The 17,817-nt window shown below is 30.2% G+C and overlaps 1 protein-coding gene across 3 annotated transcripts in view; it reads left to right on the plus strand.

Annotated features, from left to right (window-relative positions):
- Nucleotides 1-10,249, plus strand: part of LOC149886990 (NADH-ubiquinone oxidoreductase 75 kDa subunit, mitochondrial-like) — a 64,447-nt gene extending 54,198 nt beyond the window's left edge. For all 3 annotated transcript variants that reach the window (XM_090091761.1, XM_090091762.1, XM_090091763.1), the window contains exons 15-19: nucleotides 1,251-1,308; nucleotides 9,363-9,474; nucleotides 9,562-9,625; nucleotides 9,720-9,854; nucleotides 10,073-10,249. In XM_090091761.1, the coding sequence (XP_089947887.1) occupies nucleotides 1,251-1,308; nucleotides 9,363-9,474; nucleotides 9,562-9,625; nucleotides 9,720-9,854; nucleotides 10,073-10,210 (507 nt within the window). In that variant the 3' untranslated portion in view covers nucleotides 10,211-10,249. The remainder of the gene's footprint in view (nucleotides 1-1,250; nucleotides 1,309-9,362; nucleotides 9,475-9,561; nucleotides 9,626-9,719; nucleotides 9,855-10,072) is intronic.
- Nucleotides 10,250-17,817: the final 7,568 nt, after the last annotated feature.

Genomic DNA, 17,817 nt, shown 5'->3' on the forward strand with positions numbered 1-17,817 from the left:
ATCTTTGAGTACAATAATATGCAGTAAAAGATGAAACCATTTTCGTTATATACTATTTGAAAATTTAAATTTAAACAAAATAATATATATAACAAATAATAAAACTTATTAAAAGGTGTTAAATACAACTCTATAGTTATTTTTGCCCTAAACTGATATTATAAATTGTTAAATGCCTAACGTGATGTCATCCGCTAAAAGATGGCTTCAAAATTGTGTTAATATAAATTACGATAAGGTGTGTCTATCAGTTTATATGGCCTAAGCTGCAAATAAACCACTTCTTGTGATCCAATATAAGAAAAAAGACTGCGGAGGGCAAAGCAATATGAACAATAAACTGTTGACAGCTGAATGCTTTTTTTTGGATCTGAGCAAAAAAGTTCCGAATTTTTGCTTTAAAAAAAAAGTATTTGTTTAAATAAAAGTTTGTGAATGAATGGTGAAACAGTGTATGGTGCCTACTGTAAATGGGTAGTGTCATGGTGCAGGGTTATTTTGGTGTTAATAATACTGGTGATATTGTTAAACTAGGCAGAACAGTTACAAAAGAAGTGTGTTTGTGCGTTTTAAAAAAGAAATCGGATAAGTGGAGAACCATGTATTTTCCAAGAAAATAATGACACCAAGTATTCTTCAAAACTTTGTGGAAGTCCTTTAATGGAATTAGAAAATGATAAAGTAATTGACAGCGAAAAGTCATTGTTACATGACAACTCTCGTCCACACGTTGCTATGAAAACAAAAAATACATTACTTGAATTAGCTTGGGAGGTCATGCCACATTCTGCTTATTCACCAGATTTAGCACTATCAGACTACCATTTGTTTCGCTCACTTGAGTATTCTCTTAGAGAGCAATCGTGTACAAGATGTTGAAAATCTCCTCATCTCTTTTTGAGTTCAAGCCAATATCATTCTAGAGGTATCCAAGACTTTAATTGAAATCAAATTTAATTGAAATTATTTTAATCATGACTAATATATTTAGACTTAATTTTTTAAATAAAAAATAGAACAAAAGCAGCAACAAAACTTTTTCAAGTTATTGCCGAAGTATTTTCCGAACGCCAGTGATTAAGTTGAGATTGATTTTTTAAGTTTAAGTGTCACAACACTAAAAGGTGTATTTAAAATAAAAAAAAAGATTATAAATATAAAATGTCAAAAAGTTTTTTATGAACTTAACTATTTTTCATAAGCAATTACAATCAAAATGAAGCTTAATTCTTTTAAATTTTTGAATACAGGATACTGGAGTAGTATCACGAGAAAAGTTACCGAAAGATTGTCTTGTGGTGTACCAAGGTTAGTGTCTAATAATTAGTAAATAGCGTACTTTAACTATAGTAGATTTTTTTAATTATTACAAAATGTAACAAGTTTTTTTATGGTAATTTTAGTTATAAGGGGTATATGGAGTAAAATAGATTGTTTGGGTAAAATAGACTGTTAGGTTAAAATAGGCCATTCATTATAACAAATAATGTTTAACTCGATGGGATAGCAAGGTGGGCGCCACTTGTGTCTGAGACAAAATCCCAAGTTGGAGGCCTCTAACTTCTCTTAATTGTAAATAAATGATTTTAAATGATAAAATGAAATTTTCAAACAAACAAAAAAATTTGTAATTTGTAATTAAGAAAAAAAAAAAAATTCTGTCCTTGTCATGCATGGCAAATAATATTTGATATAATATTAATTAATTTCTTTTTGTAATACTTATTTACTTGTAAAGAGTGATTAATTTAGAGGATTTTTTTTAAAAAATAAAGCAAAAATTCAAATTGAATGGGCAATCTTTTTTATAATTATGCAGAACCATTCTTAGCATATTTTTTTAAAAAGATGATTCCTTTTGAATGTAGGCTGCAACTGCAACGAAATAAAATATATTTTGTCAGTTCTGAGGGTCCAATTTGCGTCGGTATCTCACGTCGCACAGTGACTCAGGATGATCAAAAAACAGGAAAAAATTAAATAAAGTTTGATATAAATTGTAAATAAATAATGTTATATATCAAAATAATAATTTTTGGGTCAAGGATTTAAATTTGTTAATTAATTTTTTTTTTTGCGCAGCTTCAATGCATATAATGCACACTTACGCGCGTTTAAGGTGACTATACACTTACAAAAATTTTTTTTTTCAAGTTTTAGAATCTTCAAGACAAACACATTATCTTGTTTAGTTACTCTACTTGATATTTTTATAAAATGGTTTTTAAAGGATGTTGAACATAGAGAAAAAAAAAACTGTATTTTATTACATTTATTTTATTATTTACATTACAATTAGTTTAATAACTTCATCTGGTAATGGTTTTCCTCGATAGCTCTTATGTTTTCTAAAAGATATGCTTTATACTTTTGAATCTGATCTTACTAGAAGGTAGTGCATCTGATTCATCATTGTGTTTAACCTTGATATTTTTGCAGTGTGCTTAAGTCTGGAATTTCTTATCTGTTTATTTAAACTCTCCAGTGCATCTTCCGAATATACCCCAATTGGCAAAGGTAATTTATGTGATGTAGAAGAACTATGCAGCAGCAGTTTATGTACAGTAGGAGGCATAACATACCAGTCATACAAACTCACTATATGTTTAGCTATTTCAGTGCAGTATAAATCTAATTCATTGATATTAATAGGATATCCACAAGATTTGGTTATGAGAATATTATGCAATCTTTAATTATATCACAATCAACTTTAGTAATTTCAGAAAAAAATTTTACTATTTTTAAATGCTCTTATGGCAGTATTGCCGTCATTGGTATTTCCAGACCCAGTTTTTGGCATGTCAACATATAAGCTTAACAGTTCTCTGAAGAGTACCTGAATCTCTTTTTTTTAAGTCCACAGATAATTTTTCCTCAATTGTTTTTGGATTATACTTTTTAATTTCAATTTTATAACTCAAATAAAGAATAAATTTTAAGCATTTTATCCAGCAATGCAAAGCTGAAATTCCAAGCCCCAAGGCTAACTCATTTCAGTTTTTGCTTTTTATAAATCAATATTGTTCATTTCATTGGGTTTAGCATTGCAAGCATTGCAGGATTGAGTGGATTTTGTCTCTGTAAGTGTGTTAACTACTTTATTATCAAACATTATAAGATCAATTCTATAGCTGATATTAAAGGTCACCTTTCCTCCTGCAATATCAAAAACTTTGCAAAATGTCTTTAAGGTATTTATTTGATTTTTTAGATCTGATTCTTCTTCTCTGGATAAAATTGGACTCTCTTTTTTATATTGTAGATGAAGAGGTCTACAAAAGTGACAACTTGAAGGATTTCCATTTTTCCAAATTCCGCCATCTACTTTGAGCAATAAAGGCACAAAAGCTGTACTGAAAAGATTTTTTTCACTCTTAAGTTCTATACTTGTGTTGCTTGTCTTGTATTTCCATTTATAAATACTTTGGCTTGATGCTCTATCAAAACCAATCTTTCCATATAAAATTCCAAATATTTTGTTACCTTGACCACAATTAGGCATTTCAATCATATCAGTTATTCTACTCACAGTGTGATCTAACATGCTTTGAAGAGTACAGTTTGCAAAAGTTTCAGAAAAATGTATATTCTCAGGATAGCATTTCAATTTTTCCATGAAAGCATCGTGCAAGGTAGGATAAATATGTATATTGTGTACAAGAGCTGAGTTTCTGATCATTTGATATTGTTTATCGCTGAGATCAGTGTTCATTTTTAATGCAAGAGCTCCTCTACACTCATGTTAATAGGAAAGGTTTTATCCAAAGTTTTATCAACTTTTTCTATCTCTAAAACATTAGACTTATTGTTTTTTAAAATAGAAGTTTTTTTTTTCTCCAGTAGCATTTGCATTTTTTGCAGAAGCTAATAATAGAGCTTCATGATGTTCAGTGGCTAGTTCTTTTTTTTTTTTTTTTTTTTTTTTTTTATGCTTTGCTCTCCAAGAACACTCCATTACTTATGGGGCCTTCCAGAACCAAAATGACTATTTTTATTGTTCATAAGATTTCTTTCAACGATTTTCTTTTGCAAGTCTCTTTGTAGAGCGCAATGTGCTCTACATAGCCATAAGCTACTCAGAGCACAATATTGTACACGCATGCGCAATTATTTTATTAAAACAGTGTGATTTATATTTCACAATAAATCTGGTTGGATAGGCGGTTAAATCGAAATCAAGATTATTTACTAAAAAAACATTTTGTGCAATTTGTAAAGTAAATGTTTTAGATCAGAACATTCTATTGCCATCAAAATACAATGATAACATTTATTTGGAGAGTCAATAATTTCATCAGTTCAATGCAGTGTTTATTTGAATGAAATGTTTTAGATAAGTTCTAAGCAGTCCATTATGGCTTGCCAGCATCTATCTAAAATAATCATGAATTCATTTGAGAAAAACATTTTAGTTCATATGCATAAGTAAACTAAGGTAACCTTTTTAGTTTATAGTTGTCTCTAGATTACATGCAGACATCATAGATATCTACATGTAATTTTATGTGTTCTTGTTTTTATAAATAGGAGAAAAACTTTTATATTAATAATATTTTTTTATATTATAAAGTATGTAAAGTATTTTTTTTTTTTTGAAAATCATACTGTTATTGTTATTTTAAAAAATAGTGAATTTATGTTAAATAAACATAAATTCACTATTTTTTAAAATAACAATAACAATATAATTTTCCAAAGAAAAAACAAGATAATGAACCACATGGCTCATTATCTTGTTTTTTCTTTCAACCAAATTTGATTATCAATGACACAATTTTAGAAAGTATTAAATTTAGTACAGTTATTAGTAATAATAATAGCAATAATGCATTTTAAATATATTTTATTAAAGTTTCTTACAATAATGTAAATAAAAAGTAATTATTATAATTATAAATAATTAACTTTAATAAATATTTTATTAGTATAAATTGCAACAAATCTAATAGTTGATTATTTTGATGTAAATTGCTAAAATTATGGCATCGATAAATTTTGTTCTCATAACTTTGACATCATAAACTCTGTCCTTTTTCCATTTAAACATATCTTCTTTAAAGAGGCATTTGATCTGAATATATCATTATCATTATTTAGTTTTGTAATTAGCATTATTGGAATTAAGTATCAAGGTTATGTAAAGAATAACCAAATTAATTATGTTAGCTCAAAAGAGCTATAATTATACTAGTCTATAGCAAAATAACAAAATTAAAAAAATATATATATAGTATAATACAAGACGTATATTTATACATAAATGTATCACATTAACATAACATTTACCCTCCTCTTAAAAGTGTTCAGGTGTATTTACAAGTTAAGTTTTTCTGGTGCTTTAGCAATTTGTAAAGATCTACAAGAAGAATTTTTATTGGTTCTATAGGATTCATTTTGTTTTCTAGTTCTTTTTCGGAGATTAAAGTTTCATTGCTACCATTAGGGGTTGGGGATAGTTATTGATGGTTGTTACTTCTAAATTATTGTTTGATGTTTGTATTATAGGAGTTGTTCCAATGGAAGCCAGCTGTTTAGTAGACACTGTAGTCTCATGACCACTAGGAAATCTCACATAAACATAATGAGGATTTGATTTGATGAGCTGAACCTCATTTACTGAATCTTCATATTTACTTTGCATCACACACAACTTTGTAACTAATGATTTTAACACCACATCCTAGAAACTTGGGCACATCTGCAAAGACTAACAATATCTAAGTAGGAAAAACTCCTTTTAAAAAAACTTTATTGATATGTATGTACATGAATATTTACTCTTATCACATACAAACAGTTATATATAATCAATTCTTTAATCATAATTGATAGAAAATCAAACTTTAAAAAGATATATTTTTTGATATGTATATATTTTTGGAACTCGGTGGGTTTTTAGCTGATATATAAACCAAAAAAAAAATACAATTACTTGCTGCCTTTTTTTAAAAAAGGTCTTTAAATTTAAACAAAAAAATCAGACTTTTTTTTTTTTCTTTTTAGTAAATTTGAAATATATAGAGCCAAAAGATTATCTTCAAAATAAATATAAATTTTTTATTTAAGTTAAAAATACTCTATTTTAGTTAAATAAATATCTCACATTTTTCAGATTTCTTTGAAAATAATATCAAATTTTTTTACTTCTTTTAACTATAAAATATAAAATAAAAGTTTTATGAAACAATTATTCAAATTTTTTAAATAAAAAATTATTGCAATTTAATATTATTTAAAAAAAGCCACTTAATTTATAGAAAGGTTATTACCATTTTTTTGTTGTTTTGAGTCACTGTGCATCGCTATAACACGAGTAATAATGGCTTTCAATGCCTCAATCGTATTTGGGCTTATCAGCAAAGACGTAGTTCCAAAGAAAAAGTCAAAAAGTGATATCACAATCTTTGTGACCAACTCATTGGTTCGAGACAAGAAATGAATCATTAAAACGGTTACGCAATAAATCCATAGTTTCACGAACTTTATGACAAGTAGCGCCGTCTTGTATAACACAAGCCGAGTTTTTAAGATTGGTGTCAAATCGGTTCTTCAAGTTCATCGTGTAAACTCTCAGCAAAATACAGCCGCTATATTTTTTGCACTACGTGTCGGACGTGGTCTCTTTAGTCGAGTATCATATAATTATGTAAAATGATTCTCAATTTTGTCGATGATATACCGAAAAGTGGATTCGGTAGGTCGATTATATTGACCATAAGTTCGTTTAAGCGCACGAAAAACACTTCACAGATAGCTGATTTTCGTAATACAGTTTTACGCTTTGTAAATGTTGTGGCGTAAATATATTCATGAATAAATGCCAATCAATACTGAATAAAGACATGTAAACAGTTTGTCAGTTCTCACGGTTGCCAAATGTCCTTATTTGAAGAAAAAAAACCCTCTATACCAATACCTTTGATCCTAAAAAAATCTCTATTGATCACTCTTTATTTAGATCTATAGTAAATTATGACAATGCAGCTGCCTATTTATAAGTTATCATTTAATTTTACACTTCACTCTATATTAGTTTAATATACAACATTAAAAGCATCAAATTTTCTTGTTATCTTGTTGAAAAGCGTTACGGAGTACAAACTTGTTTCTAATTCAGTTTACACTTTGCGAGTATCTGTTTTTTAAATTCTTTATATAACTTAGTTTAATTGTTAAGTACTATATAGCTAGTGAATAATGTTGTTAAAAACTATTCAACTATTCAACAATAAATTATTCAACAAGTAAAGAGTTGGACAAAATAATAGGAACACCAGCTTTAAAAAAGCAAAATTTTTAAATGTTACAGAAACGGCAAATTTTCCAAATGTTACAGAAACGGCAGAATTGCTTTGAGTTTCAACAGGCACTGTCTCGAGAGTAATTTCTACGTTTAAGCAGGAGGGAAAAACATCTTTTTAAAATTCTGGAAGAAAAGCAAGGTTTTCACAAAGATTTTCAAACACTGACACGTTTTGTGAAGCAAAATCATCGAACTGCAGCTCTTAACATTGCAGCAGAACTCGGTTTTTTGGAAGAGCTGCAACAAGAAAACCTTTGCTTTCAAAAACAAACTTTGCAAAGCGACTGGACTAGTACAAAAAACTTCAAAATAGGTCATTGGAGCAATCGAAGAATGTCATTTTCTCTGATGAATCGTCCTTTACTTTATTTTCTACCACCGGCCGTATATTGGAGTCAAAATCACGTATAACCCATCAAAAAACACGTATAACCCAGATTATCTTCTTCTGACTGTTAGTCATGGAGAATCTATGATGATTTGGGCGGCTATATCTTGAAAGTCGCCCAGCGCAATAGTTTCTCTTCAAGTAGAATAAAAAGCCAAGGTTATTTATGTATCAGACCATGTATATTTTACCAGAACCAAAACCATAAGGTCTTCGTTCTATTTTACGGAGGGAAACGCAATTTTTCAAGAAGATAATGCTCCAATTAATGCTGCTAAAGTGATCACTGCTGAGTACGAGAAGCATTCTGGGGAAGTCTAGCAACTTATCTGGCCGCCACAGTCCCCTGACCTTCATATAATTGAACATTTATAGTAGATTTTAGAAAAACAAGTAAAAAGTCGATTTCCACTACCATCGTCACTAAATAAACTAAGAGCTCTTTTATTGGAAGAATAGACAAAAGTTCCCTAAACAATTCAAAAGTTGTACGAAAGCATGCCAAGAAGAAATAAAAATGTAATTGTTACCGTTTGCAGACCAACGCAGTGTTACAAAATATCTTATTGGAAATTTTCAGCTGTTCCTATTATTTTGTTCAATCCGTGTGCTTCATTTTTATTTTTATCATGTCTAAGCGAGTTCCAATGAATAGAGTTTAGCCAAAATTTGACTGTATATTTAAACCTTGGTCAAGGTTTAATTGTGTGGTGTTCTAAGGCAAATAAATTCAAAACTTTAAGAAGCTATTTTATTTTGCAAAGCTAAAAACAAAAATGTATATTACATGTATGTCAAATTACAGGCCACTATGACAATCATCATGCAGTTTACTCATGAAATGAATAAACAGATTATCCGCATTTTTCTCGGGTACTTCAAAATTCTTTATAATAAAAAACTTAGAAATACAATTTTTTAAAGTGATTTTTAAAGTGTTCTTTCTTACCTTTCATGTTTGGGACTAAAGGCTTTCATAAATTGATTTTCAATTTTTTCACTGCATTTACCAGACTAGTTTTTGAAAGTTTGAATTTATAGATTGTTAAAACTTCACCAGTGTTTGGCTTGCAAAATTTTTTAATGCTTGTTGAATAATTCTTTCTTACGTCCTACATCTTGATTATTGACTTTGATCTTAATTACTTTTTAAGAAAAAATTAAGAATGTTTTTAGCATTATCTTTGCACTTATGACTTCATGTTGATTGCAATTGAAAAACCAGTTATGATTCAGCAAATCGAATTAGTAAAATTTAGTAAAATAAACAACTTTTTAGAACTTAAGTATAATTACAGGAGCCTTATACCCAGCAGTATTTCTATCACTTCCATTCTAATTAGGTAACATTTTTCTAAAATGGCTCAAGGAGTTGCATTATCAAGAGCACCGGGTACCCCAACAAATAATCTGTTGAGACGTTTCCACAAAGATTGATCTTAATCTATTTAGCCCTACAAGGCTTTTTAGAGGCTTCATTTTATTGGATTACCTCAATTTTACTTCGTATTAGTTTCTCCGATTCATTCGCATCCAACCGTTTTTACAAATAAGAATTACATTTTCAATAAAGCTTTCATAATATATAATTTTTCTTCTTTAACGTAAATAGTGTTTTGATTTAAGGACTAAAAACACTTTTGTAACATACTTTTATTTTTTCTATAGGTCACCATGGTGATAAAGGAGCATTAGTTGCAGATATAATATTGCCAGGGGCAGCATATACAGAGAAAACATCAACATATGTAAATATGGAGGGTCGTGCCCAACAAACAAAGTATTAACTTAGTTTTTGAGTGAGATTAGTTTTTAGATATTTAAACCGTCAGGCGTTACTTTTATATCTGACACAACAATTGTTTAGACGTGCCGTTACACCTCCTGGATTAGCTCGCGATGATTGGAAAATTATTCGTGCATTATCAGAAGTATATGATGAAGTTTAATAAACTATTTTCCTATAAATTTTTTTTTTCTTTTTTTTGCTCAATTAATCAGTGGCTAATGATCATTTGTTTACAGATTGCTAACAAGACACTTCCATATGATAGTTTAAATGAATTGCGACAGCGTATGACTGAAGTATCACCTAACCTAACGCGATATGGGGTCATAGAACCTGCAAATTTCTTTTCTCAATCTGTATCCATGGCTCAGGTGAGGAGTTTGTTAATTTTGTTCTTGCACTTTTTTTTTAAGATTTCTTATTAAAACAAAATCATATTTAATATTTTTGAAGAATATTAAAGTTTTATTGATTTAAGAGAAAATATATAACGAAAGTTTTTGTTTAATAGATTTGAAATACTTCATGTATATATACAAATGTTTGTTTGTTTTAATTAACTAGACAACTAAATAGGCTATTTATTTAGATACATCACCCATCTATTCCAAACATAATTCTTGCGCCAGAGATAAGCACGTTAAAGGATTTCTACATGACAAATTCAATATCTAAAGCTTCGCAAACTATGGCAAGGTGTGTTCAAGCAGTGCAGCAAATGATGTAGCTTTTAATTGTTTAAGTTTGTGTTCACACTTTCACACAAGCCTTTGTTTTCTATTTGTAAAATTGTTGTTTTTTATACTGTTATTACTGTTATCTTTTTATTTTTAGTAGTAGCAGTACGTTAATGATAATATTTTTATTAATGATAATATTATTACTTGTTCTTTGTTAATCTGCTATAATAAAACTAGCATAATAAAATGAATAAACATGAATAATACAGGTATTTAATGCATCAATATAAAATAAAATGCAGAGATTTTATAAAATGCAGGTATTTGCTACATTAGTATGATACAAAATGTTATTCAGCTCGTGTGTTGTTGTTTTTTTTTTGCATTTTATCTGCTGTCTGAAAATATGTTTTTTAATTTGAGTATTAAAGGATTTGAATGAGTTTTAAGTTTTTATATTCAAAATAAGTTTGCCTAGTAAAAAGGATTAACAACATTCAATAACAAAAATGAAATTACATATCTCCACCTTTTGTTTTATTAAGTTAACAAATGACTGGCTGATACATAAGAGTCAGGCATAATATACATTTATTTTAATATATAATAAAAAATAAAGGAGCTTCAAAAACTTGAATAAGGAAAGGAAATTTTTGAAAATTTTTTAATGCGTTTAATAAGCTGTATATACGTTTCTTTTGAAGATCTTAATTTAAAGAATTAAAATTTGGATATTGAAATATTCGTTACCGTTAACAACTTTCGAGATAGGAGTTCAAGAATTTTGTACTGTTTAACAAAATACAACAGCGTTTAATTACGTTTTATAAGTCTAGCTCTTAAATACTGAAATAACATTTCATAATGCACAATTATCACTAATAACACTTTCAGACTTCAGCACGCTGTTTTTTGTCGTCCTAACTTGTGGTTTATGTTTATGTTGTTGGTATTCAGGAAAAATTTAAGATTCGGTTCTCTGAAAGTTTTTTGCAATATTTATCACGTCTAAACAAAGACTTTTTTAACAATTTACTCATAACATTTTGTATTGTACACATAACGGAGTAAATTTCAGAAAGGTTCCTAATTTCACTTACTAGTTTTGACTTAATGATGCAGTATTGTAAAGTTTACAACGCTCTACAAACTGGCAAAATACACTAAGTCGAATGAAACATCTTTTCTCTGATTTTAAAATACATTTAGCGTAAAGTTATAAAACGGGTATTTTTTTAAGAAAACTTAAATGATTGATTTCTATAAACAGGGATTTTTGAGTTAACGTTTTTTGCCAGTATACCCACGATATAGTATTTGAAACGATCACTTGCAAACTTTTAGAAGTGCGAGTAGAAGTAAATATTTGCACTAGCTAAATAGAAAATAACTAATCATTGACAATCAGGACACAATCATTGAAGTAAGAAATTGAAGGGCTGTGCCGGGAACCAGTTGTTAACATGATTATATAACTTTTTTGACATGATTGTATAACTTTTTGATATCTTTAGTACGATTATCAACTTCAACTACCATTCTTATCGAACAATTTCTGTCAAATTTGCTGGCTACAAAGCCTGCAAATTTCGGTTTGTTTATTGTCAACATTACTAAGTTTTCCGGTAATTAACTTTTTAAAATTCGTCTGTTTAAAAAATATCGTTGCTTCAGATGTTGGAATATTCCAAATTTCAAAAGATATCCTTACTTCAGATGTTTTCAAATTTTCAATGTAAAAAGCAAAAGCTTTCCACATTTAATACTTTTAGCGAAAGAATACTAAACTACCATGCTAAACACCTTAATGTAACAGCACTTTCTTAACGAAAACAATCTTTTGTATTTTCTATCTTAGGTTTTTAAGAAAACTTCTATTTAAATCGCCATTATATCGGACACATTTTTTGGTTAGATTTTATGGACATATTTAGTTGTTATTATTTTTTTTCAAAAAAAAGGAGAAAAAATTACGATTAAGTAATTATTGTTTCCGATTAACCGAACTTTAAAATTAAATCATTAATGCACAATTCATTTTTTAACTTGGAATTAAAAGTGAACAAATTTTACTTTCAATTCTATGTAAAAAGAAAGTTAATAAAGGCTTAAAATATTTAAAACAATGCTAACTATATGACTTCTAAATCATACAGTTAGAATTATTTTAAATATCTTGAGCTTTTCTTAACCTATTTCTTATAAAAAGCTAAGTAATAAATTTTGATTTTATTCTTAGAATACAATTGTCGTTTACATATACAGTCGATTTTTTCATAATCAGCCATACTGGCCTTCAGTGTATGCTATTCTAGTATTTTTTTTAAGCAACTTGAATTATTTCTGAAAAGTACTAACAAATTCAACAATTTCAATTACTACCTTGTACTTCTAGGTAATAATTGAAATTGTTGGTTTTCATTACTTTACTACCCAGACAGCCTCCCGTTAGAGCACCAATGCTGGCTCAGTTCCGCTTGCGACAGCGGCGCGATGCCGGCAATTGATTACGGCCGAATGTCAAAACGGTCAATGGCCCAGCATCGCTAACCAGCACTGGCCCGGGATCATTTTCCAGCATTCGTCCGTGATCGTAGCCAGTACTGAACCGTTACTCTTAAACAATATACATACACTAGCTCGTTATTATTAGCCATTTCTGAAAAAAACGTGATATCGCACAAAAAACAAATACAAAAATAAACATTTTTTGAAATTTATTCCGATTCAAATTGACAAAAATAATTTTAATTGTACAGATATTGATAGGTTGAAATAGTACTATTTATTCAACGATTTTTTTCGTTCTTCCCGAGGTTTTAGTCCACCATTTCGATCTCCTGAATGCTAAAAAAACTCTTCGGCCAACACTCAACCACTTCGCTTGATGCTCCCGAGTTTAAATAATTTTTTTTTATAGCACCTGAACATAAAATTTAACTTTAATGTATGATTATATTTTGTAAATATATATATATAAATATATATATATATATATACAGTATATACAGTATTGGACAAAACATTTGCAACCAAATAATGCTAATTTAGTTTCTTTTTATAAAAGTGCTGCATTTTTTCAATTTAGAGAAATAACTATGTAACTGTTTAGAGACAAAGTTCTTCAAGTTTTATTCATCACAAAGTTCATTATTTGTACACGAAAATCAATAAATTAATCAAAAGTATTAAAAAAAAGTTGATTTCCTTCTGTACAAAGCAAGTGCAACTCGACAAAATGTTGACCAAGCTGTATTTCGCTATCAATATTTCGTGGCGAATCCTTTGTTGTAGATCACAGCCTTGCATCTTCGAGGCATAGATTCGATCAGGTGATCAATGAAACTTTGTGGAATCGCTGCCCAGGCCTTTTGGATTTGTTCAAACAGTTAATCCTTATTACGAACACCTTCACGATTAATTCTGCGGTTGACGATCTCCCACAGGTTCTCGATAGGGTTGAGATCCGGAGATTGAGGCGGCCAATCCATCACCGATAGGTGGTTGTCTTGAAACCACTGCTTGACTACTTTTGCAGTGTGTTTCGGATCGTTGTCTTGCTGAAAAACCCATTTTAATTGGCATATTCCATTCAGCATGAGGTAACATAACATCTTTCAGGATATTTTTATACATGAAACGGTCCATTATTCCATTGTTTCGGTGTATTGGACCTTGACCGTTAGCAGAAAAACACCCCCAGACCATTGCCTCCACCATGCTTCACGGTCTTATGGCAGTAACGTAAATTGAGGCGTTTTCCGGCCGGCCGACGTACACGACAAATGCCATCGCTCCCAATGATGTTGAACTTCGATTCATCACTGAACAGGACAGTTCGCCATTTCCGCACATTCCAGTCAATATGAGATGAAGGAAACGGGAGTGTTTTCTTCTGGTTTTTTAGTGAAATCAGCGGTTTTTTTGCAGGGCGTCGAGAAAACAATCCGGCTTCAACAGCACGTCGTCTGATTGTTCGGTCCGATACAGGCAGCTCTAATTGCTTTTGTATCTCGACTGATGATATCCAGGGACCCTTCTTGACGGATCTGACGATCATAGAATCCTCTCTATAAGTGGTGGAATGCGGTCTTCCACCTTTGTTATCTGCTGCCAACTTCCCCTTAGAACGATATTTGGAACATAGTCTTGATACGGTCCATTTTTTCACGCGATATTTATCACAAATACTTTTTCGTGACATTCCACTTACGTAATCGCCAATAATTTTCTTTCTTAGTTCCAATCCAAGACTGTCGGGAGCCATTTTTGCATTTGAAGTCACTTGAAGGCTACTGGATGCTTCCAGATGCTTCTTTTGGAAACTTCTGGAAGCTTCTGCATGCTTCTGGAAACTTCTGGATACTTCCTTTAATTATTAAAAAACTTCCGTGACGTTGACACGGACCAGACTTAAGAAAATAAAACAAACCAAAAAAGTTGCACTTGTTTTGTCCGCTACAAAATGGCACTTGTCAACGAAATTCTGCCTGTGTGCTGTCACCTGTCAGCTGATTGCTCATGGCATGCTATGACTCCAGACTCCTGAACTGTTTGCTGTGGTAGTATAGTTCGTTTTTAAGACATGTAAAATTAGGAACACTTTTTAGCATTATTCGATGTTGGTTGCAAATGTTTTGTCCAATACTCTATATATATATTGTAGTGTGTGTGTGTGTGTGTGTGTGTGTGTGTGTGTGTGTTGTGTGTGTGTGTGTGTGTGTGTGTGTGTGTGTGTGTGTGTGTGTGTGTGTGTGTGTGTGTGTGTGTGTGTGTGTGTGTGTGTGTGTGTGTGTATTTAAAATACCAAAAGTATCTCAAAAATCTAATGCAAATAAAATACGAAATCAAAAACAATTTATTAAACATTTATGGGAATCATTTCTATGCCAATTACATTTACTAAATGTAATTTCTCCAATTGGCAGCTATTGAATGCATAAATACAGACAATGTTGTTATAAAATTGTTATTATTAGTAAAGAAAATTTCTCAAGACACAAGTAAAGTTAACCTAAATAAGTTAAATATTTCAATTACCACTTCATATAAAGCTATGTATGAAATAAGCATATTAATTTTGTTAGTAATAATGTAAGAAAATAGACTTAGTACAGATTTCAACAAATTAAATTACAACAAGTGAAGCAAGGGTAAAACAACAAATCCATCATCAACTTGTAACAATACATACTTGAGAATTCTGTCATCTCAGATTGCAATGCGTTTAACTTTATCTAAGTGTGATACTAAATGTGATTCTTAACAGACTTAAATCACAGAGGTTTTTTAAAATTAAAACCTTGCAAAAGACATAACTGGCCAAAATGATATTTCGCTACTTTTAAACAAAGGCAAACTATCGATATTCAACTGCCCATAGGGAGCTGAAAATTTTGCAATTTTATTATAAACATGATTTAATATTTGTTAATCTAATTGCTGAACCAAAATAAAAATAATCACCACCTGCTTGATATGCAACTATAAAATTGTGTTGAGTTTTTTAAATAGGCAAATCAAGAAGAAATAGACAGAGAATACACAGTAAAGATGACAAAGCAGTCAGATTAACACTAAACTGAACAGCCCAATCAGCTAACAGGGTAGTCAAATCTGATGAAAATGTTTCATCATTATTATTACCAAGATTTTAAATATGATCAAGTTCAGTTTCAACATTAACATTGTTATCAGAAAATATATTAACAACAGTTCCAAAAACTGAATCATTATCTACAACTTTTTCACTTATAGCAGGAAAACTGTCTGTTGTAGATATGTATTGTGAGGAGGGAAAACTAAAATAAAAACGACGATCGATAGAAAAACATGATGATTCACCAACTCTTCACATAAATAAGTGATAAAGCGTTAGAAGAAAAGTTAAATACAACTGTGGAAAAACGTAAACACGAAGACGCGTAAATGATAAGCGACAATTAGAAAAGTTAAAAACAACGATCAGAAAAGACTTATGATTTAAAGAAAAGACTTATGATTTAAAGACGATGATTCACTGATCTATCACGTAAGTAGACGATAAAACGGAAAGAAGAAAAGTTAAAAACAACTGAGAAAAGACGTAAACACAAAGACTCATAAACCTGCCATATAAATAAATGAAAGGATATCGCAACAGGAAAACAAACAAAAACTATAAAAGCTCAAAAAAGAGGGACTCAAACAGTTAAGTGGAGAGAGAGTTAAGAGGAGAAGAATTAGAGTTTTTAAGTGAAGTTTTTTGTTAGGAGAAGAATTGGAGAAGAATTAGAGTTTTTTTTTGGGAGAAGAGAAAGAATTTTTGAAGAAGAGATTTAAAAGAGAATTTTAAGAGAAAGAGTTTCAAAGAGATTTAAAAGAAGATTTTTATGAGAAAAGAGTTATAAGAGATTTAAAGAGGATTTTAAAGAAGAAAAAGAATTTTGTGGTAAGAAGAGTATTTTGATGAATAAACAGTTTAATAAGCAGTTGAATAAAAGAAGAAAAGAAGATTTTAATATTGATTGTTGGAGAATAACCAGAAGATTTAATTAAATAAGAGATATTTGTAATAAAAGAAGATATAAAAGAAAGAGGAGTAATTGAAATAAAAAGTATTGAACACTGCCAGAAGCGTAAGAGAATATTATTTGTATTATATAAAAGTTATAAGAGTAAGAGTGCTACCATTACACATTAATAGAACATTTGTTGATTTTTATTATATTAAAGAATATACTGAGGACGGCAATTATAAGTTTAGCCCTTTTAGATTAAACCTTGCCCATTCCTAACCAAACTATTCCCAAACCTCGCCCTTACCTAACCAAGTACTCCCCAGACTACTAACCTCGTTCCCAACCTCCATATACCTAATCCAAACATAACACCAAACCCAAACTTCCCCTTCCCCTTTACTGCAAAAGAGAAAACAGAATAATAATAATAGTAAAAAAAAATAAAGAAAATCCACCGCCCTCACAATATGAAGGGGTAAGAGTTTTCTCACGGAAGCAGTTCTGTGGATTAAATATTTCACAATCGATATCTTCATTAAATATTTGTTGCAAACATTTTAAAATAGCTCTAACTATATATGTAACAAGATTAATACATTATCCCGAAGTTGAGATAAAAAAATATATAAAGATTTAATTTGGATGGTTCACTCTTATATTGAATTGCTAAAATAAGAAAAGTGATGATTGACAAAGTCATTTCATGAATATAACCCAGCCAACACGAATAGCAGGGTCCCATATGGGGTCTTGATGGGCCGATACATGGGAGCCATGTAGAATAACTATGTGGGGCCCATGTTAAATTGGCCGCGGGCTCCAACTGGGTCCCATGTGGGCTAACCACGGTTCGGCGAAAATTCTTAATCCTACTCTTTCATTTGATTTTTCTTTAAAAGATACTTCAACGATACTTTATATACGCTTTTCTGTTGCAAGGGTTACTTCATTATAACTAAACATGACTTAGCATGTTGACGCGTAGACTAAGTAGTTAAATTTTAAGTCAATACATAACGTTAGTCAAGCAAATTGCGCATAAATCTAGATTTTAAAACAAGTTCGAGCCACTTTGGGTGAGACAGTTTGTTTGGCTTGGGAAAAAAAGCAAACCTTTTGCATATCGTCAAGAAACAAAAAAAAATATACATGGA

The sequence above is a fragment of the Hydra viridissima genome, unplaced genomic scaffold (assembly GCF_058129835.1).
Source record: "Hydra viridissima isolate aposymbiotic clone 2 unplaced genomic scaffold, HvirCarnegie_v1 scaffold_6, whole genome shotgun sequence".
In the NCBI taxonomy this organism is placed as follows: Eukaryota; Metazoa; Cnidaria; class Hydrozoa; order Anthoathecata; family Hydridae; genus Hydra; species Hydra viridissima.